The sequence below is a fragment of the Carlito syrichta genome, unplaced genomic scaffold (assembly GCF_000164805.1).
Source record: "Carlito syrichta isolate Samal-C Ts95f unplaced genomic scaffold, Tarsius_syrichta-2.0.1 Scaffold103424, whole genome shotgun sequence".
Taxonomy (NCBI): domain Eukaryota; kingdom Metazoa; phylum Chordata; class Mammalia; order Primates; family Tarsiidae; genus Carlito; species Carlito syrichta.
Genome location: NW_007047520.1, coordinates 92,594 through 115,787, shown reverse-complemented (window position 1 = coordinate 115,787; position 23,194 = coordinate 92,594). Strand labels below are relative to the sequence as shown.

The following is a 23,194-nucleotide window of genomic DNA, read 5'->3' as shown; positions in this document are numbered from 1 at the left end:
AAATGGGTGGTCTTTTCATTAATACTTCCACTTAGGTTTGTACATAGTGTGTGTTTTGTATAACCATTTAAAATGTGTACACTGATACATTAGATATTTTGTTTAAGAATACTTAAAACAAAAACAAGTGTGATCACTTGTTGAACTGGAAAGATTATTATTTTAAAATCTACCCTTAAAAGTAAAATCAGTTATGCTTCACTGTGTAGCTAATTGGTAAATATTTAGTTTATAGTTTTCTTCTATCTTTATGTGTTTAGCTAATTATTTTTAGTTTAGTGAACAGTATATTATTTAGGAATGTGGAAAACATTGAAGCAATTATGAAATATTTAACAATTTTACAAAAGAAGCAGCATTAAAAATCACTACAAGAAATATTCTCTTGGGAATGAATATTTATATACAAAATGGGTCATTTCTTATATGGGTAAAACTTTAAAATACTTAATTCTCTCAGAGTCTCAGAGAAAATAGCTTAACGTTTAAAAGTATTTATTATGTGTGCTAAGCATTATACTGAATTCCATAAGCACATCTTTCCTTTTTTAATCATCGCAAGAAATTTAAAAATAGTTGTATTTATTATAATTTTTTTTTTACAGCATAACTAATAGAGGCACAGAAAGATGAAACAACGTACTTCAGTTCCACAGTTCATGAGTAGTACCGCTTAGTAAAAGTCTCAGGCCAGGTCTAAAAACCAGTCTCTTGACTATTATTCTTGGAGGCATAGACAGACTAATCGTTATTTAATGTTATTAATCAAGAGAAAACACTACAAAATGTAGTTATAGGATATTTACAAAAAATATAGTTAATACATTATGAAAGCTTTCTTGGAATATGGGTGAACTTTAACAAATACTGAAATTCAAAGCTATCATTGTCCCAAGGCAAGCAAGCTTTCATTTTTACATTAGTGATTTAGATGCAAATTAGTTCCAGTATTTTCCTCCTTATTCAAGAAATAATTTTCAGGCCTAAAGCTCTTACAAAATTTTTTGTTTATAGAAATTAAGGCATGAATTTCCACAAGGGAGATGATGCTCCAAGGTGGAGAAGGTGCTTTTTCTCTAACAGGAAATAAAGGAGATGAATTCACTGTTGAGTTAACAGATGCTTCTATTTCAATTAAGGTAAATTAGTTTCCAAAGCCTTTGCTATTTTAGATGTTACAGAAGGCTGTTTAAATGTGACAGTTTACATAAAATACATTTCAAAAGATTATGGGAAAGAATTTTATATAATTCAGTGAAACAACTTTACAGTTCTTTCAAAGTATGATTTTGAAAATTACCCAAGTGGCAGGCACCACTGAAGCTGTAGGCCTGGTGCTGGTCCTCCCCATGTCCTCACACACTTTCAGGTCAATGTTTGAAGCTCTCCAGAGTCCAACTTCCAGATCAGTGTTAAGTTTTCCAGAGTCTAAGGTTCAGCCTTGCAATGTTTCTGTTCAAAATGTCTTCATTCAGAAGCTTGAATATGTGGCCTCTTATATCCTGTGTCCCACAATTTTCTGCTCCATTGAATTATTCCTACACGCCAAAATAGGCAAAAATAAGAATGCAATTTCTGGGAAGATTTCCTCTAAGAGCCTCTGTCCAAAACCTACAGTGCTGAAACAAGAAAAAGTAATAGTGGCATATATCTACTAATGTTGTGTTTATTCTTTTCTTTCCTGTTTTATAATATGTAAAATATAAAACTGGTTCAAAGACCTATGAGTCAGAATTGTATCTTTTTATATCCAAAAACTGAGACAAATTTGTGCTGTTCTGAATAATAAGTGATTTTATACTATCAAAATTTAAATCGTTAAAAACACATTCACTACCTTACCCTGATAAAATAATAACAAGCAAAGCAGCCTTACATCTCAACCTCAAAGTGCAGGTAACTGTGCTGGATGAAAGTCTGGATAAAGGAAAATGTTGTTTTAAAAATATCTGAAGTCAAATAATTAATGAAAGATTTTCATTTATGCCTGAAAGATGAGTTTGAGAAATTATAATAGAACTTGGGGATTTAAAAGTTATATTTGGATCACTTGACAGTTAAGTAAGAAAAAAGGTTCCCAACAGGTTGAGCACAAACAGCAAAATTCCATGACAGAGAAGTCTGCTCAAAATAGATTCTTTTTTTCAAAGCAAGAACTGGACCTCTTCAACAACCATAGATGACATCTGTAGCCAAATCAGAAATATTTGCTTTGCTGGTCATTTAATGTAAATAGAAAAACTTGGGCAAACGTTTTCAAATTACACATTAAACTGGTGTTTTCATACAAAGTCATAAAATTAGCCTTGTGTTTAATTATGAAAAATTGTTATTATAAAGCCATATGACTAGAAGTTGAAGGAACATTCCCCTGCAGCCATTTTATAATTGAATCCCTAAACTTGGATATGTGTATATCATATATCATGAACGTGTATATATATATATACCTCTCGGGGTGCCAAAAAATGTATACATATTGTAAGTACGACATTTGCTCAAAAGATGATGTTAATCATATGAATGTGACAGGCAGGACAGTCAAAGAAAATGGCAGAAGCACAGTTGAGCAAACATCATACTACACATTGCTACCGTAATTCAATTCAACTTTGAGAAGTATACATAGATAATATCTCTTAAATATCTCTTAATAGGCATCCCTGTATGTACATTTACATAACACACATATTTATTCTAAACATTTTATTTTCAAATATTTTTCAAATAGTTTTATGCTCCATAAGATTTCTCCCACTCAACTTTAGCTATTCTTAAATTCCACAACTTCCTTTCCCTCAATTTTCTTAAAAGCAATTAATCAATAATGACTTCATATTTGGCATTGATTATCCATAAAAGTGGTTATTTTTAGCTGTAAAATATGAACATTATTTATTTTAGAAATTCTTGTCTATTTTTCTTGGTCTACAGAAGAATTCTAACATAAAGATGTGATAGTGCCTTCTATTTACTAAGTACTTATGGTGAAACAAGCTCCATGTTAAATGCTTGTTTTTAGCAACTCATTTATCTATTAAAATAACTGTCAGATGTGCTTTTAATTATAAAGCATTTGCCAAAGTTAGATAATAATAATAAAACAGATTACCATGTAGATTCCACATAGAGTGAAACAATTTTGTGACTTATTCAATTTTTTGTTTGTTGCGCTTTGCATGTATATATAAAAACATAAAACAATAAAATGCCTTTTTACATAGGTATTACAATCACTATCTCATTAATGGGAAGTATGAGATCCAGGGACTTTTAATAACTTATCCAAAGTTACTTAACTAGTATTTAGAAGTCAAGTCCAAGTTTGACCCCTGATTGTTCCTTTTCTCAAGTCCTTCAACATAATACAGTATTGCTCTCAATACAAAATCCAACTCAGAAGCTCATACTATTTGAAAAGAAGAAAGAGAAAAATCTCATGGAGTCCTGTGTATGCCAAGCAATTTATTTCTAGAATGAAAATTAAATTTTTTATTTAAATTATTTATATTGCTGTCAAAATCAATAGTGTTAAGATTGTGTCTCCCCTTTAAACTTAATTATTTTAATTTTTTTTAGCTTATATTTGGGAGTATACTTGTGCATTCATTACATGGACATATTGTGTAGTGGTGGGAATTGGGTCTCAGTTTTTAAATTTTATTTAGTTTTTAAATTTTAGTTTTTAAATTTTAAATTTTATTTAGCTCAGTTCATATGAAGTTAAAGTTTAATTAGATTTAGGATACAATCTTTTTAATTGAGAGAGAAGTACATATGGAGAAATACACTCTTTATGGTGAGTTTTGACAAATATATACAGTTGTACGACCATCACCACAATCAAGATACAGAATACAGAGAGGGCCAAAAAATGTATACACATTTTAAGAGATGTTATCTATCTTTTACTCTGAAGTTGAATTGAATTATGGTAGCAGTGTAGTATGGTGTTCACTCAACCATGCTTCTGTCATTTTCTTTGTCCTGTCGCATAGTGACGCTAGCATTTATTTGATGAATGCCATCTTTTGAGCAAACGTCATACTTAAGATGTGTATACTTCTTTTCACTATACACGTATTTGGGATTCATCCATGTTGTTGCAAATATCAGTGGTATCCTCCTTTTTATTGCCGAATGGTATTCCATTTTGTATGAATGTACCACTGTATTATATTCATTCACCCAGTTGAAGAAAATTTGGATGTTTTCAGTTCTCATGATTATAAATAAGCCTCTATAAATGCATACATACAAATTTTTGAGTGAACATAAGTTTTCATTTCACTTGAATAAATACGTGAGGATGGAATTGTTAGTAAGTACATGTTTAATTTTATAAGAAGCTGCTCAATTGTTTTTGCAAAGTGGCTGTACAATTTTAATTTTTCATCAGCAATATCTGAGAGTTCCAATTGCTTGCATGTACTTGAGAGCACTTAGTATTGTGTTTTTCATTTTATTCATTCTAATGGATGTGGGATAGTACCATATAAAGGTTTTAATGAGCGTTTGCCTAATAAGCAGTTATTTCCTATTTATTTTTTATTTTATAAACTGTCCATCTTCTCTAGTGTAGAATCTAATCAAATCTTTTGCTCATTTTTTTGTTTTTGATTTTGTTGTTTAATTTCTTTTCACTGAGTTTTGAGAATTTCCTTATATTTTAGACACAAATATTTTCTCCAAGTTTGTAGTTTGGGTGGTTTTGAAAAGCAGAACATTTTAATTTTCTTGAAATACAATTTGTTATCTTTTTTTAAAGGTAACGTGCTGTTGGTATCAGTGTAAAAAAAAAAAAACAACTTCACCCATAATCACAAATATTTTGTTCTAAATTCTCTTCTAGAAAAGAAAATTTCTGAATACATTTTTCTGGCCTATTTCATCCATTTTCACTTATTCCACTAAAACATGAGGCAGGTGTGAAATCCTCTCCTCAAAAACTGACAAGTTTCACACATCTTCTCTTGGATGCTATCTAGCGCACCTGAAAACTTCTAGTTTGGTACATTTTTATTAATATTGTTCTACTCAGAATTCCTCATACCAGTCCATATCTTGGAGACCTTCAAACTCAAGTCCATGTATTTAACAAATTAGCAAGAACTGGGTAGGAAAAAATGTCCTTCTTTTGGATAATTCATCAGTCAGTGAATCTGCCTCTCTTTATTTTGTCTACTCGTGCTCTGCTTTGCATTCTGCTAAATAAAGTCACTGCTCTTGTACTGGTCCCCGATGATTTTTTCAGTTGGCATCTTTAGAGTGTGCAGAACTTGACCTTCATTTTAAGCCATTTTTCTCCTTTCAGAAACACTCGCTTACTATAGATTTTATAACACCACAATTTCCAGCCTCTCTTCTCTTGTTCTTTTGCTGGTTCATCCTCTGGCATCTGAATTTCATGTTTCATACTTACCCAAGGTTGGTTATCCATAGCTCTTTTTATTCTGTGCCTTCTTGTAAGAGAATCTTAGTCACACACATGGCTTCATTTTCCAACTAGTTACATAAGCTGTTACATTTTTATTTACAGGGTAGATACTCCCGCTAAGTAGAATCATGTGTCCTACTGTCAGCTCAGAATTGTCACATTGGTATGTCGACTGTTTTCTTGCTCACATGTCCAGAATGAATCATTATTTGCCACAACCCAAACTGGTCCTCACATAGTGACCTCTATTCACCCAGCATCACTCTTACCAGAAACTTTGGATTCACCTGGACATTCTCCTCTTCTTCACTGTGAAGTATAAACCAAATATTTTACATTTTAGTACCCAGTAGCTCTTAAAATTATTTACTAGTTTCTGCCTACAGACAGAATACTTTTTCACGCATGAGAACTCAACAACTGTGTGTAGAAAGATGATGACTGCAGCTGCCCATTAAAAGTGTGTCTAATCAAGAGCTAAGATACAAATTTTAAAATATTGCTTAAATGACTGAAGAAGTTCAAGATGGAATGAACATGTAACTGTCACCTTGAACAATGGGTCCTATCTTAATGAGTGAGAAGAGTAAAGAAGTAGTTTAAGGAGAGACACAGATTGCAGAAGTGAGTTACACATGCAGACAGTGACAATCACTTGACCGGTACCGATTCATATTGGGAAATGGGGGAGAAAAGTTGTTTTAAAAAAGTAGAATCTGAATTATGAAGACTGTTAGGTATTTGAACTATATTGGGTTATACAATTCAATTTTGTTGAAAATTATATATAAATGTTATCAAAAGCTATGTGACAATAGTGAAAAGTAATACAGAAAAACTAGGTTACTGGTGAAAAATCTATCCCCTGCCTGTCCTTAGGCTGTGTACACCAGAGACAGTATGTTTCAAGTCTATTGCTATTGGCAGATACCTCCACATTTTCAAACATTACACTTTTGGTAACTTTGTTGATTTTGTACAATTAGATTTTTCCTATGACTTGTTATTGCAGATGGCAAGTGATATAGTTGAGCTGTTTGTCCCCTCAAATCTCATATTGAAATGTGATCCCCAGTTTTGGAGATGGGGCTTAGTGTGAGGTGCTTAGGTCTTGGGGGGCGGATCCCTCATGATTGGTATGGTGCCATTCTCCCCACAGTGAGTGAACTCTCTATCTGTTCACACAAGAGTTGGTTGCTTAAAAGAGCCTGGCTCTTCCTTCTTTCTCTTGCTTTGCTCTTGCTGTGTGACATACCTACTCCCCTTCTACCTCCCTCCATGAGTGAAAACTTCCTGAGGCCTCACCAGAAGCCAAGCAGATTCTGGCACTATACAGAACCATGAGCCAAAGTAAACCTGTTCTTTATAAATTACCCAACCTCAGATATTCCTTCTTAGCAATGCAAAATCGACTAATGCAATAAGGATCTGATCTTTTATCACTGCTTTTATTCCCCCCCCATACTCCTGCTTTTCTGTCTCCTCCCCCCCCCCCCCCAGGTAAAGGAGATTTGGTATTATCTGAATTGGGGAGTAAATATATTTTGTTTGTTTCATTGCACCACTATATTTTTTTTTTGTTAGTAATTTTTTTTTGTACAGGTTTTTAGGGTTTTTAAAAAATTAATAACTATCTTTGTTTGCTTTTTTCTGCCACAAACTCTCCTCAAAGTTTCCAAATTAATTGTAAGACTCCACTGAATATTGGTAATAAACATAACAGTTAATCTTAAAATTCCATTTTTTTTTTCTTTCCTAAAAACCTCTATCTTTCAACCACAGTGACTAGTTTGTTTCAAGGCCTATATAGAACTCTTCCTTCCTCTCCAGTGTAAGAGCACTCATCTTCTGGATTGTATGTCTTTCTCTTTCTTAGCTTATTTTCTCATTTTGTGAAAGATGGCGTACCATAAAATTTACTCATTGTAAGTGGGTAATGATTTATAGATATGCAACAATTAGCACAATGCAGCTTTACAGTCTTCACTACATCAAAACATTTCCCCATGCTTATGCAATAACTGCTCCCATCTCCAGCCTCAGGCAATCCTAGTCTGTTTTTATTTTCTATAGTTTGTATTTTCCATAAATTGCCTATAAAGGAAACTATCAAAAAATAGTCTTTTGTATTAGGGTTTTCTCACTTAGCGTAATGTTTTTGAGGTTCATCCATGTTGTAGTATGTATCAGCAGTTTATTACTTTTATTTGCTGGACAGTATTCCACTGTATCTATTAACACATTTTGCTTATCTATTTAGCCATTGATGGATTTGATATGTTTTTCCCGTTTGGGCTCTTATGAAGAATGTCATTGTGAACAGTCACATAGTATGTCTTTGTGTAGACATATGCTCATTTCGCATGGGTAGATAATTAACAATGGAATTACTAGGCCATATGATATATGTATATGTGTATATATGCAAATTCATATATATATTGAATTTTTCAAGCAGCTGTCAAACCAGCTTAGTATGTATTTTATATTTCTATTAGCAGTATAGGAAGGTTCCAGTTTCTCCACATCCTCACCAATATTTTGTATTGTCATTCTTTTGGATTGCAGCTATTCTAGTCAGTATGGTTAGTGACAATTCTCTACAGTTTTAATTTGCAAAATTTGCCTTAATAACTATTGATGTTGAACATCTTTTTGTGTCTATTTTCCATTTGAATTTAATTTTTGTTGAAATATCTATTAAACGATTTTGTTTCTACTTGAGTTATAATTTTATTTGTCTGGAATAACTCTTCATACAATTTACATGCAAGTCTTTATCAGATATATGATCTGCAGATATTTTACATGCATTTTTTGGTTTGTCTTTTAATCTTTAAGGGTATTTTTAAGGATAAAAACGTTTAATTTTTATAAAGTTCAACTTATCACTTTTTCTTTTCTAAGTTGTGCTTTTGGTCTTATGTCTAAGACATTTTTGCCAAGTTCATAAAAATGAAACTACATTTTTGCCAACAGTATTAGCTATTATATTTAAGTGTATGGTTTTTTTGTGTTAATATATGAGTATGATGAGAAGTAAGAAACTAAGTGTTTTAAGTTTTTTGCTTTGCTTTGTTTTTGCATATGATTAACCAATTGTTCTAGCATCATCTGCTGAATAGACTATCCTTTTCCTGTTAACTTGCCTTGGTACTTTTATTAAAAAATCTTTTAAACATAAATATAGGTTTTTATGGGGGGGGGTTGTTTCTGAATTCTCCATTTCGATCTATCAGTCTGTCCTTATCCAATACCACTGTCTTGATTACCATAGCTTTAGAGAAAAATTGAGACCAGCTGGAATTTTGATAGGGATTACATTTAACTTATTAAATCAATTTGGGAGGAATTGTCAACTTAATAATATTGAGTGTTTTGATCCATGAACATGGTGGTCTCACCATTTATTTATGTCTCCTTTTGTTTTTCTTAAAATTTTATAGTTTTCTCTGTTTAGGTCTTAAATGAAATTGTTTTCTTGATTTTATTTTGTGATTGTTCGTTGCTAGTATATAAAAATATAATTGATTTTTTTATATTTGTTTTATAACCTCTGATCTTACTGAACTCTGATTCGTTCTAGCAAAATAATTTTTGTAAATTCTTTAAGATTTTGTACATGCAGGTTCATATAGTCCATGAATAAAGACAGTTTTATTTCTTTCCTATCTGGATGCCATTAATGAATTAATTAATTTGCATTATTGCGCTGATTATAACCTCCATATAGGATTAAAGTAGCAAGCAGACTTCTTTGTCTTGTTTCATATCACAGGGGGAAGGCCACTTGCATACAATTTTTGGTAAAAAATATATCAAGTATGATCATAGCTGTGGGTTTCTCATAGATATCTTTTATTAGGTTGAGGAAGCTTTATTCCATTTTTAGTTTACTGAAAGTTTTTATTAGGATTGAATGTTGGATTTTGTTAAATACTTTTTATTGAGATGTTAATGTGATATTTTTTATTTATTAATATGGTTTATTATATGAACTGATTTTCAGATGTTAGATCAACTTGGCATTTCTGAAATAAATCCCATGTTTTCATATTATGTGTGTTGCTGGATTAATTTTGCCGTTTTGCTAAGAATTTTTTTGCCTCTAGCTTTCTAAGAAACATTTGCCTCTAAGAATTGTTTTCTTCATGTGTTTCTCTGACTTTAGTATCAGGGTAATAAATGGACTCATCAAATAAGATGGGAATTTTTTTTCTACTCTATTTTTGGAAAGTGTTTGTGTAGGATTGGTATTATTTCATCCTTAAATATTTGATAGAACTAACCAATCAAGTCCATCTGTGCCTGGACTTTTTTTTTTAAGATCTTACTTACTAATATGTTTATTTATTTGTTGGGTCTCCTAACAAATAAGTTAGATATAAGTTAAATGGGTAGAAGTATTTTTTCCACCCACTGGGAGAAGCATCTCTGTAAGCAACTAATAACTTTTCCCTACGGCTTCAACAATTTTTTTTTAGACAAGAACCTTTCTGTTGCTTTGACATGTATGATGACGAGTGGGTGAGTGTAGTTGGTTAGAGAGTACGAGTCTGGCTGCCAGCTATCATGGAACCAAGGAAGACAAGGGACCTCGGGATTTACCATTCTCTATTTAGGCTTTCTCTTAATCCCCCACCCCTTGTTTTTTTCAATAAATCTCATCCTTGATCTTTGCTGTATCAAGACACCCTGAGTTTGAAGCCTGTTTCAGTTTCTCCACAGAATGAGTATCTAGGATTAGGCTAGGATTTGGGGGATATAGTCTCACTAGATGGGGTTGGTAGATGGGGGAGCTAAATGTCAAATTGGTCTTTAAGTAAACTTCAATCAATCTCCTCATTTTTTATCTGTCTTTTCACCTCTATTTGGCATAGTACCTGGTGAATATATATGACTGTGGATCTGAAGCATACAGTGGCTTGCTTTTCTTAGGCATTCTTATTTGTAGGCACGTGATATTTTAGCTTTTGTTCCTCTGATAACTCTATTAACTTTTCATCTTCAAAAAATACATCAATATCTTTTGCCTATCATTATTTCCTCTCCTTTTATTTTTACTTCTATGGCTATAATGCATTATTTTTATTTTAGAAGAGTTTTGGAAAAAGCAAAGCAATATACCAGCCTTCAATCTGTCAAGCTTTACTAAAAGTTGAAACGTTGATTTTCCATTTATGATTGAATTGATCTTACTTATCTGCCAGTAATTATTATTTATAAACTAAAAAATATGTGTAGAAACATTAGTTAACTGTGGAAAGCTAAAACTAGATGAAAAGATTTTACATTACTTCATTATATATTTGTCATGAGCCATGACTTCTATTGCTTACTGACTACTGTAAGAGTCAACACATTAGGAAAAAAAGTTATGTCAGTGATGTTATATCATCACAATATGAAGAATGTGCAAGTTAAATATTTAATGCACACTGATGCTGAATTCATGACCCTTACTCCCAAAGAGACTCTGTGGCTGTTAGTTTTGCTTTTTTATTTAGTACCTTTTTGTGTTAGGTCTTTTGCAGCCACCTCTATCTTATATATTTTTCACCTTTATTTTTTAGTGTGGCAGAAATTTCATTCTGATGAAATGGGGATAGTCTAAACCACATTTCTTTTAAGCTAATAAGAGGTTGGAGCCAGACAGGGTAAGTGACAATCCAATAGGGCTCTGTATACTAGATATACAGAGGTAGTGAAAAGATGGCGATTCTTCCAGAGTTGAAATAAAATAAAATAAATCAATGGCAGCCTTATAAAACTCTGTGATGAATTTGATAAACTTTTCATAGTGTGGAGAAAAAAGGAACTAGAGGTGTACCATTTCTGTTGTAATATAACTGTCTTTCCTTTTCATGTCCCAAACTATTGATTTTCAGAATACATTTCTGAAACCATCTGTTTTAATTCACCTTGTATTCATAAAGGAAGAAAATGCAATTAAGGGGGATCTTCATTAATACAATTTTCATGAATTAATATTTACATACATAAAAACTTCTTTTGTTACTTTTTATGAATTCTCTTTAAATTAGGCTTTCTTCATGTATTTCTTCCTTCTTTCCTTCCTTCCTTCTATCTTTTTTTTTCTTTTTAGCATTCCATTTTAATAAGATAGAATTTTGAAACTTTTTCCAACAGTTACTTACATTTGATTTTAATGGAGTGTGAAAACAAAATAGAGAAAAATATTCAGATTAAAAGGATGTAAATTTCCTACATTTACTGTCCTATAGTGACTTAATCTGTTGAAGAATTTGAATATTAACATGATGAAATAATTAGTTAAAATCCAAAGGGTCTACTCTAAAAATAAATTGTGTTTATTTTCTTATTTCTTGACTTAGACTACCCAGGGAGCAACTTCTAAAATAAAACCTTGGACACCTTAAGAAAACAAATACACCATTATAAGCAATTATTTGGGGGGACAATCTTAATACGATTTGAGTTAAAAAACCTTTAAATGTATTTAATATTTTACTTCAGCTTTAAGAAAGTATTGTTTCTAAGGTTAGTTCATGACATGAAAAAATGAAAGGAAATTGTCTATACTCTTCTTTTATGTATTCCTTCATGGATACTATATGCCAGGTATGCATCAAGGGAGAAAGTATATAATACACAACAAAACAGGCATGTAAGAGAGTAGTAATAAGAGTAGTAAGCTAAAGAAAAAATAAGCCAGTGTTTACAGTGCATGGAATGATATAAAGGAAACAAGGTACAAAAATAGACGATGTGAATCAGGATATTTAGCTACAGTGAATACACAGCTGCAGTGATTATTTGGCATTTAAGTTGAAACTTTAATGAAGAGAAATCACAAACCCCATATAATGCCAGGGCAGTATAATTCTAGGAAAGGAAACAGACACTGCTAAGGTTTAAGCTTGAAGTAAGCGTGGAGTTTTGAAAACACCAAAGTTCTCCTAGCAAGGGAGAGAACAGTGCGAGATGGAATTGGAGAGGACTGGAGGGGAACCAAATCATTCAGGCCTGTGGAGGTGGTAGGGATTTTATATGAAGTATAATGGTAAACCACCAGAGCAGATTAAATGGGTAAGTGGCATCATTCAGTAAGTGTTTATCAATAATTCCTTTAATTTTGTGTGGAAAGTCCATTGTGCAGATCAACAGAACAACTGAGAGCCTGAGCAAGAAGGCAGTGAATTAGGCAGGAGATGATGGCAGCTGAAACTAGAAGGTTCGCAGTCGATGTGGAGACAAATTGCTGTCTTTTAGAGGTCAGAGTATTAGAACCCGCTGATAGATTACATTTATGAGTGAAAGAAAGAGATAGTAAGTCTAATTCCCAGATTCTTCAATGAGAAACTGGTTAAAGCTTCATTAGTTGAGAAAAACCGGGGAAGAAATGGATTTGGAGAGAAAATTAATGAATGCTGTGTTACATATGTGAAGAGTGAGATATTGAGAAATCTAAAGGCAGATAGATACCTTGGAAGAAAAACTCGGGCTGGATATATACCTTCAAGCCTTCAGACACAGATCACTTTGGGCGGGTCGGGCATAAATTCAGGAACTCAGAAGGGATGAGTCAAAAGAAAGAACTGTGATGAAAACCATTCCTGGACCCTGAGAACTCAAATCTTTGGGATGAGGTGCAGAAGTCAGCACAGGTCACTGATAATATTCACCGCCAAGAGACAGGGAATCGCCGGAGAGCGTGGTCTCAGGGACACAGAGAGCACATGGTTTTAATGGAGGAATGGCAGGGCGATGCACCGAAGAGAGTTGGGACGTGAAGAGACAGAGGAAAGCTCACGCCGAGGTTGCTGGGGCCTGCTTCCCAGTCAAGTGGTAGAGCTAGAAACCACAGTGGAGCGCTGAGCAGTGATTGGCAAGTGGAGAACAGTGCAGGTGTAGACAGAGCATTGGGACTGTGACGCTCTGAAGGAAAGGAAAGAAGTGGCAACCGCTCCAGAAGGTCGTGGACTTAAAAGAGGCTTTTCCTTCTCTTGGGGATGTTTTTCTGTCTGTGTGTGTGTCCTGACATCTTAAATTGGGGAGAGCCCCTTGTTCGCATGCCGACAGGGACACAATAACTTGAGAGAGAGAATGCTGGAGAGAGGGCGGTCACAAGAAGAGTGGTGTTGCTACAGCAGGAACAGAAAGGATCCCAGTGCCTGTGGCGTGAGTGACTTTGGAGAGGATGAGGAGAAGCATTTTAACAGCTGTCCTGAGAGGAGCAAGAAAGCTAAGGAGGTTGCATGTATACAGTGAGTTGCTGCTTAACGTTTTCTTTTTAAAATAAACTGTAGTATGAGGTAAGTTTGACCAATGAAAGCAGGTGATAATGAATTTATCAAAGCAAGTGGTGGCCACTGCACTCCAGTCTGGGCGACAGAGCGAGACTCCAACTCAAAAGTAATAATAATAATAATAATCTTGATACTGAGGGAGACTTTATTTAGGACTGTTGCAGTACATGTAAAGAGTATAACGATAAGGGAGAGAGATCAGGCTCAACTCCAAACACAATAAGAGCAAGTGTGAACTTATAGCCGAGGAACAGGTTGAGTAGTGGGTTTTGTAGACGGAAAATCACTAAGAGGAGAGAGACATCAAGAGAAGGAAATGTCTTGGTAAACCAACTTACCAGGATTCTTGTTGAAGGGAGGCCACGATTTCATCAGGGGAATGGTGGGGGTTCAGAAATCCAGGGTGACCAAATATTAAGGGTGGGAGGGTTCTCTCTAAACTGATTTAGCAGGATTATTCTTGCTAACTGAACTCCTAGTTTAATGTCCAAGGGAGAAGCCTAGTAGAAAAGAGGGCTCAGAGGAGTCAGTCAAAAATTTGGTCTAGGAGAGAACCTGTCAGCATGAAAGTAGTTGAAACAGAGATTACTAAATCATTTTATACTTCAAAGTAAAACATATTTTCAGGGAACATAAAAATAATTTGAAAATAATGGCATATCATCTGCATGGAAATGGCTTTATTGGCCATCTGCACTTCCACTTCCTACCTGTATATAGTTGTTCTCTGATGGCTGTCATATAAGGTGATGGTGAAATCGGTGAGTGCTCTGGAGTGAGCTTCTTCAAAAGGCCTTCCATGAGCATCACTGCTAGAAGTATTGTCACTAGCTCAGAACTCCCAAAGACCTTTTACTTTTCTGTTTCTCCCTTGTTGTACCTACCCCTGTCTATATTGCAATCTGTACATGTTTTATCACTCTCTTGAAGTAAATATTCCTTTCTGATTTATTTCTATACCTCTCATAATACCTGGAAAAGTTCCTTTTATCTAAATATTTAATAAACATTAATATATTAATGAGCAAGTATGATATGGCTTACTTTTTTACTGGTGATATGAATTTATCATAAGTCAATTATATTCTTTTCTTCCCTCCTTCCTTCCCTCCCTTCCTTTCTTTTAGATAGAGCCTTACTTTGTTACCCAGGATAGTCTCAAATTCCTATACTCAAGGAATCCTCCTTCCTCAACCTCCTGAGTAGCTGAGACCACAGACATGGGCCACAGCACACGGCCAGTTATATTTTTCTTAACTCACTTTATCTGCCATTTTCTATATCCCTCATATTTTCTGTCTCTTGTCAACTAGATATCTTGATCTCTTGAGAAAATATTTTGTGACCTGGACTTTATTATACATACAAGAGCTTGCAAATTTATGTCAGATTTTATTACTTACTCCATTTGTATATGATAATAGTCAACAGAAGGGGAAAAGGCTTTTTTTCAGGGACTCTCATAAAACAAGTGAAATAAATTTCTTAGGGATTTTTTGGGAGGAGAGGGGAATAAGTAAAAAACATTAGTTCCATTTATTTTAGAATGAAATCCAATTTGGTAAATATACTTTCCATACAGACACACCTGGCAGATATTGGTAAATACATAATATTGAATTGCACCACCATTTAATTAACAGTAGAATTGAGCTAGCTAGTGCTTAAGTCATATTTTAGGGTCAAGAAGCTCACTGCAGACAGAAATAGAAGAGAATCGATTTGAATTTTGCCTCTATTGGTTAAATGGATAGTTTCCTCTAGTGAATCTTGAAACATGATTTCAACTTATTTACATGGAGCATTGTAGAATATAAATATTTAATTTCAAGTCTGGCCTTCAGAGATCAGATTTTGAACGTGGATTAAAATTTGGCCTAGTATTATACTTTCCATAAACTGAAATCTTAGTTTGGTTTATAAAGGCTGGCTGAATGTTTCATTAATGGGAAAATGAAGCATGCTTTTCTTCTCTCATTTAATATGGACTTTTTCCATCTACATACTTCTCAAAACACGTAGGTAAGAAGTATCTGTGCAAAAAGCTAAACTGATTCTTCAACACCGTAATCATTTATCTAATTTATGATTTGATAAAACCTGGATAGTTACAGAAAATACGTGTTACCTTGATCCATCAGTATATTTTTAAAATGTCATCCTCTTTTAATAAGGAATATTTCTTCCTTACCTCTTACCCTACAAGTAATATTTAATAATAATGTATCTGCTGAAAATATAAAAAGTTAACTGGGTAGAGGAAAACATTGTTCATTTAGATGTCTGACTAGTATAACATTGAGAAACATTGTGTCATGATATTTTCATTAAGCAACCTGGACTAGACAGTGGATCCAACAAAGTTGTTCATAAAGTAAACAGGTCTTATAGGAGTACTGAACTTGATAAGGAAGAGTCTGTACTTTCCTGAAAGTAAGTGGTTTCTCAAAGCTGACTAAAAAATACTGACCTCAGAATAACTTTCTAAATCCTTCATGATGAACTGATGTAGTGGCAATCTTTGCTCATTTTTCCAGCTTGCTTATTTACTGAGTGTATATCCTAAGAATACTTTAACCACCACTACCACACGTCACAAATATGCACATACACATGCATGCGCACACATACACACACATAATCCTTCCAGAACCAGAGTACAGTTGTGATCCAAAATCAGTATCATACTTAGAATATAAGTACATTAGTAAAACGGATTTATAATTTATGCTTTTGCTACTTTGAAATAAATTATTAAATGGGTTTTAATTATAAAGAGAAATATAACAACTCAAGGGTTGGTAAAAATGCAAAATGGAATTTTTGTGTTTTCGGACACAGTACTTCTGGTTAAATAATTCAACTTTGTTTTACTCAACATTGTTTCATAGCAACAAATTCCCCTTCCTGACACTTCAGGAACTAATCTGAAATCCCTTAAACACAGAGACATACAAGCAAGCAACAAGAAATTTACCCGGAATATATTGTAACATACTAGCATACTAAACAGGTATGCCTTGAAATTTGCAAATTATTTCAAAAGAAAAAATTCAGGAAGCTGATAATTAATATTCTTAACTCTCAAAATAAACATGTATAATTTCTAGCTTATAAACTCCATGAAAGTAGAGACTTTATTTACAAATAGCATGACCAGAACATTCCTTGGCACATGTAATTATTCAGTAAAAATCATATTATTTTCCCTATTTTGCCACTTATTTAAAATATTATATTAGATGTGGGTGACATCTGTCTAGTCTACTTACCTGCCTTCTTCCTGTGTCCTTTACAAATATCATCATATGGAGACACACAGTAGCTTTGCAAGGTACATTTTATTGTCTATATTTTATAAATGAGGGACCATAGGCAAGAAGGTATTATTATAATTATTTACACTTACAAGAAAACTTACTAGGACTTCCAAAATATATGTGGACTTTATTCATTAGTAAGTGGAATACCAGGAGAGACTTTTGAGGAGCGAAACATCAGAACAAGTGAAGTTTCAAGAACAGTGATCAGCTGGTGCGAATAGGATGTGCTGGGAGGGAGATGAGCAGAAGCAGGAAAAACAATTCACTTTCCCACAGCAAGGTAATTAATGCATGAACTACAGAAGTCGCAACAGCTGGACTGGAAAGCATAGGTGGGTTTCTAATCTCATTCACCATTGTCATTTACTTCAGTCTTGTAACATCTCTTACTTGGATCCTGCATCCTCTTGAAGACATTCAACAAACCCTTAAATACTTCTGACCCCAGCTCTTGCTTTTTGGCTAAAATGCTTTGTGTTTAAATGTATAGATTAGTATTTGCTGCCATATTTGTCTTAAGAAAAAAAAAACATGTTTATGCTTTTGAGACCTCTGGACTGTAGGATGCCTAAGACTCAATTGATTCTTTGCCAAAATGAGACAGGTCAAGGAATGACAGAAGCTGATGATTTTTTGTATTGGCCCAGTTCCTTGCGATATCAACTTCTGAAACTTTTGGTTCTGTCTCCTGATTCCCCTGAGAGATCAGGGCATGTTTTCTAATATATTTTTTCTCTGATAATCTCTTTCTTTCTCGACTCTGTCTTTTCACACTGCCTGTCCTCACAGACTTAATGAATCCTGATTACTCAGGCCTCTAGAGGCCCCCCCCAAAAAAAATGCCCCCTTTAAGGTAGTAATAAGGAGCCTGATGGCTTCTCATTTGAATTACATTGCTTTTGAACACATTGTATCTGTTTGAGAAATGGCTCGCAAACAGGCTTACAAATTTGGCATAATATTGACTTTTCATATGAATCCTTGCAGCACTAGAAGCAGGTATTCCTAGCTTCCCTATATAAAGAGGTGTAATTAAATAAAAATAATAGAAGACAAATAAAATGGTTTTTTATAAATGGAAATATCAAAGGAAGAGAAAAGTAATCTTTCAAAAATGTATTGGCTTAATAAATTCAGCTCAAGCTTAACCAAAATAAAAAATAATTTAAAAAATACAAATTACTTGAGAAGAGCTTAAAAGAAAAACCTAACATAATCAAGCCCTAGATTATTTACATACCTTCTTTCATGGTAGTTCATTTAATTGCTGCAGCAGACTTTATATTTCAGATGAAAATATAAACCTCAAAGGTCACAGACATAGTAGGGGGAGAAGCTAAGATTCAAACACAGGTGTATCTGGTCCCAAAACACATGCTTTTAACATTATGTTATTTTACACCACACATGTTTGGTTCTCCAAAACCTGTTCTATCCTGGAAAACTTAGCAGTCAGCCATTGTGTTAGAACCATCTCTTTGGGTTTGCATTGTGTCATTTTAGGTAATAATGCACATATGATTGGAGAAGTTGAGATTTCACAAAGAATATAGGTTTTAGGTAAGTGAAGACTACTATTACAGTATGTTTTGAGAGTTGACGAGATTGAACATGTTATATGGTTTAATAAATACCCCTTAATATAATTCTTGCCCAAGTGCTCACTTTTATTACCACTACCACTGCTAATACTATTAGGTTGGTACAAAAATAATTGCAGTTTTGGACTTTGAATTTTAAATCAGTATAACTAGGCTCAAACACATCTTTATTAATCAGAATATGAACCATTACAATCAACACATTTTTTGCCAATGAGACATGAGTTTGTTTATTCATGTAGTGTAAAAATTCGTGCTTCGGGATTCAACCAACTCTTGGAAAGCACTTTCTGCATCCTGCTGGAAACATTTTTCCTGCCAAAAGTTGCCAGCATGCTTGAAAAAGTGGTAGTCAATTGTCAAGAGGTCAGTTGAATATGGTAGATGAGGCAAAACTTTGTAGCCCAATTCGTTCAACTTTTGAAATGTTAGTTGTGCACTGTGTGGTCGGGCATTGTTGTGGAGAATTGTGCACTTTCTGTTGGCCAATGCTGGTTGCAGGCATTGCAGTCTTTGGTGCATCTCATCAATTTGCTGAGTATACTCAGCAAATATAATGGTTTCGCTGGGATTCAGAAAGCTGTAGTGTATCAGACTGATAGCAGACCACCAAAAATTGACCATGATAGTTTTTTGTTGCATGTTTGGTCTTTGGGAAGTGCTTTGGAGTTTTTCTCAGTCCAACCACTGAACTGGTCGTCACTAGTTGTCATACAAAATCCACTTTTTGTCACACATCACAATCTGATCGAGAAGTGGTTCATTGTAATTGCATAGAATAAGAGAGATGACACTTCAAAATGATGATTTTTTTAAATTTTCGATCAGCTCATGAGACACCCACTTACTGAGCTTTTTCACCTTTTCAATTTGTTTCAAATGCTGAATGACGGGTCGATGTTGAGTTCTTCAGCAACTTCTCATGTAGTTGTAAGAGGATCAGCTTTGATAATTGCTCTTAATTGGTCGTTGTCAACTTCTGATGGCCAGTCACCATGCTCCTCATCTTCAAGGCTCTTGTCTCCTTTGCAAAACTTCTTGAACAAACACTGCACTGTACGTTTATTAGTACTTCCTGGGCCATATGCATTGTTGATGTTGCAGTTGTCTCCGCTGCTTTAAGACCCATTTTGAAGTCGAAGCAAAAAATCATTCAAATTTGCTTTTTGGCTAACATCATTCCCATAGTCTAAAATAAATACCTTTGGGAGGATGAGGTGAGTGGATTGCCTGAGCCCACAGGTTCGAGACCTGCCTGGGCAGGCGAGACGTCATCTCTACATTAAATTAAAAAAATTAGCCGGGCGTGGTAGTGCATGCCTGTAGTTCCAGCTACTTGGAAGCCTGAGGCGGAAGGATCGCCAGAGCCCAGCAGGTCGAGGCTGCGGTGGCCGAGAGCGGCCACTGCACTCCAGTCTGGGTGACAGTGAGATTCCAACTCAAAAAATAAAATAAAATAAAAAATAAACAGCAAGTAATAAGTCATTAGCAAAAAAAATAAAGTGAGAAATGCATATTAAAATGATGTATAGCATAACCATATTTATTAAGAATGTATTCCAATGTCACACAGCAAATTTCAACTTGTAAAAACCACAGTTATGCTTGCACCTAATAACTATAGCTATTTTCAAGTGCCAACATCTACAGGGCACTTGGCTATGCATTTGACACATATTATTTAATTCCATCAAGTACCTCAAGTTTTTTTAAAGCCATAATTGAAATTAGTCATAGAAGAATAGGAAATGAAACTGCAAAAATTTGTATATATCAACATTAAAAGTAAAATTTGGGTCATCACAGGTATGAACCAAGTTATATGATTAATATCAAGATAATTATAAAGCTATTGTAGTACGGTACTAGCTAAGGATAGACAAAAGGACCAGTGAAACAAATCCAAAAGTCCAGGAAAAGATCCAGCATATATAATCATGTGATTCACAACAGAAGGACCAGTTTGATGCTATCAAAGGAATTGGCTTTTCAATAAATTGTGCTGGATCAACTAGATAAAAGAAGAAATAGAATCTTGACTTATACCTCACACTATGCTCAAAAATTAACTCTAAGTTTATCATGGTCCAAATGTGAAAAGTAATATTACAAAGCTTCTAGAAGATAGCATATGATATTTGTATGGCCTTGAGTAAGGATTTTTCAGAGAACACACCAAAAGCATTAACCATAAGTAAAAATTCAGACATTATTAGTTAAGAACATTTGTTCATCAAAACACCACTAAGAGATTGAAATTGCAAGCTATAAAATGGAAGAAGATGTTTGCAATACACATACACATATTTGACAAATAGTTTGTATCTGGAATACATTAAGAACTCTTAAAAATCAGTGACAAGACACCCAACAGAAATAAATAAAAAAGCTTTTAATTGGACATTCTTAAAAGAAGTTACCCCAGTTTCCAAACCGTATATGAAAGAGTGTTCAATGTGACAAATCATCCAGGGACTACACATCAATACCACAATGAGATATTATCATGTACCATCAGAATGACTAAAAATAGAAAACCAACACTACTAGATGTTGGCAAAGATATGAAGCAAAGGGACTCATATATAGCCCTCAGGAGTGTCAATTGGTATAGTTACTTTAGAAAATAGTTTGGTCATATTAATAAATCTAAGAATATGCATACTTCATCAGTTCCACTTCTAGTTATATACCTCCCAAAATACATATTATATTCATAATCAAACAGCATGTAGAACATAGACTAGATAAATAAATTGTATTCGTTCATACAGTGGAAAATAGTCAGCAGGAAAGCCAACTGCTTCACCCAATAAGGTTGAGAAGAAGATTCCAAAACCAAAGATTGTATACTATAGGATTCCACTTATGTAAATTCAAAAAAGTAAAAACTACTTATGTTGGTAGAAATCAAACAATGCTTGTTTATATTTGGTGAAGAGATTTATAACTGAGAAAGAGAATAAAGGTTTTCTGAATTGCATTTTTTAAAAAATGTAAACCTTGTTTTGGAAATTATAATCAGCCAAAGGAAAATAATTCTGAGACACTCTGTATTTACTCTCCTAGGAATACTGTGTCTGAACTGCTACATTCTCTTTTCAATATGAAACAAGGGAACACACAGTTGAGATGCCAATGTAAAAAGAAAAAATAATACATTGCCTTGCCCAATAAATAAATCTACCTAAGAATATTACATTTACTAAGTCCAGCTGCTGGTGGTATTTTAGATTCATTCATTCACTCATTGTGATGTCTCTAAGGGGTTTTACAGGATGAAATTCAAGCAAATTTTCAACCTTCTAATATGTTCTTAAGAGGCAAATAATGACCTATACAGTCAAATTATTATATCTGACAAACCCTACTCTTGCTCAACTTAAGGGTTTCCTAACAGTAAACCTATTAGTGTCCAGACATATTAGCCTGGATAATTAATTCTGTTTTGTAGAATGTTTAGCAACTTTTTTGGTTTCTGCCACCGTTCTGAAAACCAAAAATGTCTTCAGACTTTGCCAAATGTCCCAGAAGGTGGGTGGGTGGGGGGATCATCTCATCCAATGAACCACTCCTCTACTGTTATATATATTGGAATATTTGAGCAACAAATTTTAACTCCTTGGCACTGTCTTAATATTCAGTAAATAATAGCTTTTGCATAGTTTTCAATTCCAAAGATGTAAAATCAACCTAAATGCCCATCAACTGATCAGTGAATAATGAAAATATAGTGTGTACACACACACACACACACATACACACACCATGGAATACTATTCAGCCATAAAAAATGAAATAATGTGTTTTGCAGCAACATGGATGGAATTGGAGAACATCATCCTGAATAACTCATGCAGGAGCAGAAATTCAAACATCACATGTTCTCACTTATAAGTGGGACCTAAACTAGGGATATGCAAAGGTGTACAGAATGATATAATAGACACTGGAGACTCAGAAGGGGGAAGGGGAAAAAGGGGGAGGGATGAAAACTCACCTACCAGGTACAAAGTGCACAGGTGGGATGGTGAGTATACCTCAAAGTCCAGACTTCTTCGCTTCTATACAATGCACCCATGTGACCAAAAATTATTTGTATCCCCCAAAGCTACTGAAATAAAAGTAAACAAGTTTTGTTATTTTTGACTTTGCCTACTTGATGCTATTTTTGCAATCATATCTGCAAATAATATTATATATAATTATATCTGGAATTACGTTTCTGAGATTATTTTGTATTATACAAGAAAATGGAATCAAGGATTTCATTTCACAATAAAAATCAAGCAAGTAGTTTTCAGTGTTTAGTGCAAGAAATTTGTGTGCATAGAGTATCCTGTTTCCCATTGCATTGATTATGCAGAGATACCAGATTAATTGTCTACTTTGGCATGAAATTAGAAAGCAAATGAATATTTAAAATTTGCTAAGAATATTTTGATGAAATAAATATTTAGTATTTTGCTTAATTTGTACATATGACAAACTAAAAAGTGACTTTTAAATATATATTTTATTCTATTAAAATAGATATTAAAA

At 33.9% G+C, this 23,194-nt stretch overlaps 1 protein-coding gene across 1 annotated transcript in view; it reads left to right on the top strand.

Annotated features, from left to right (window-relative positions):
- The first annotated feature begins 1,043 nt into the window (after positions 1–1,043).
- VEGFC (vascular endothelial growth factor C) overlaps positions 1,044–23,194 on the top strand; it is a 77,511-nt gene continuing 55,360 nt past the window's right edge. Inside the window, exons 1-2 of the mRNA XM_008065577.2 lie at positions 1,044–1,139; positions 13,502–13,686. Coding sequence (XP_008063768.2) covers positions 1,044–1,139; positions 13,502–13,686 — 281 coding nt within the window. The remainder of the gene's footprint in view (positions 1,140–13,501; positions 13,687–23,194) is intronic.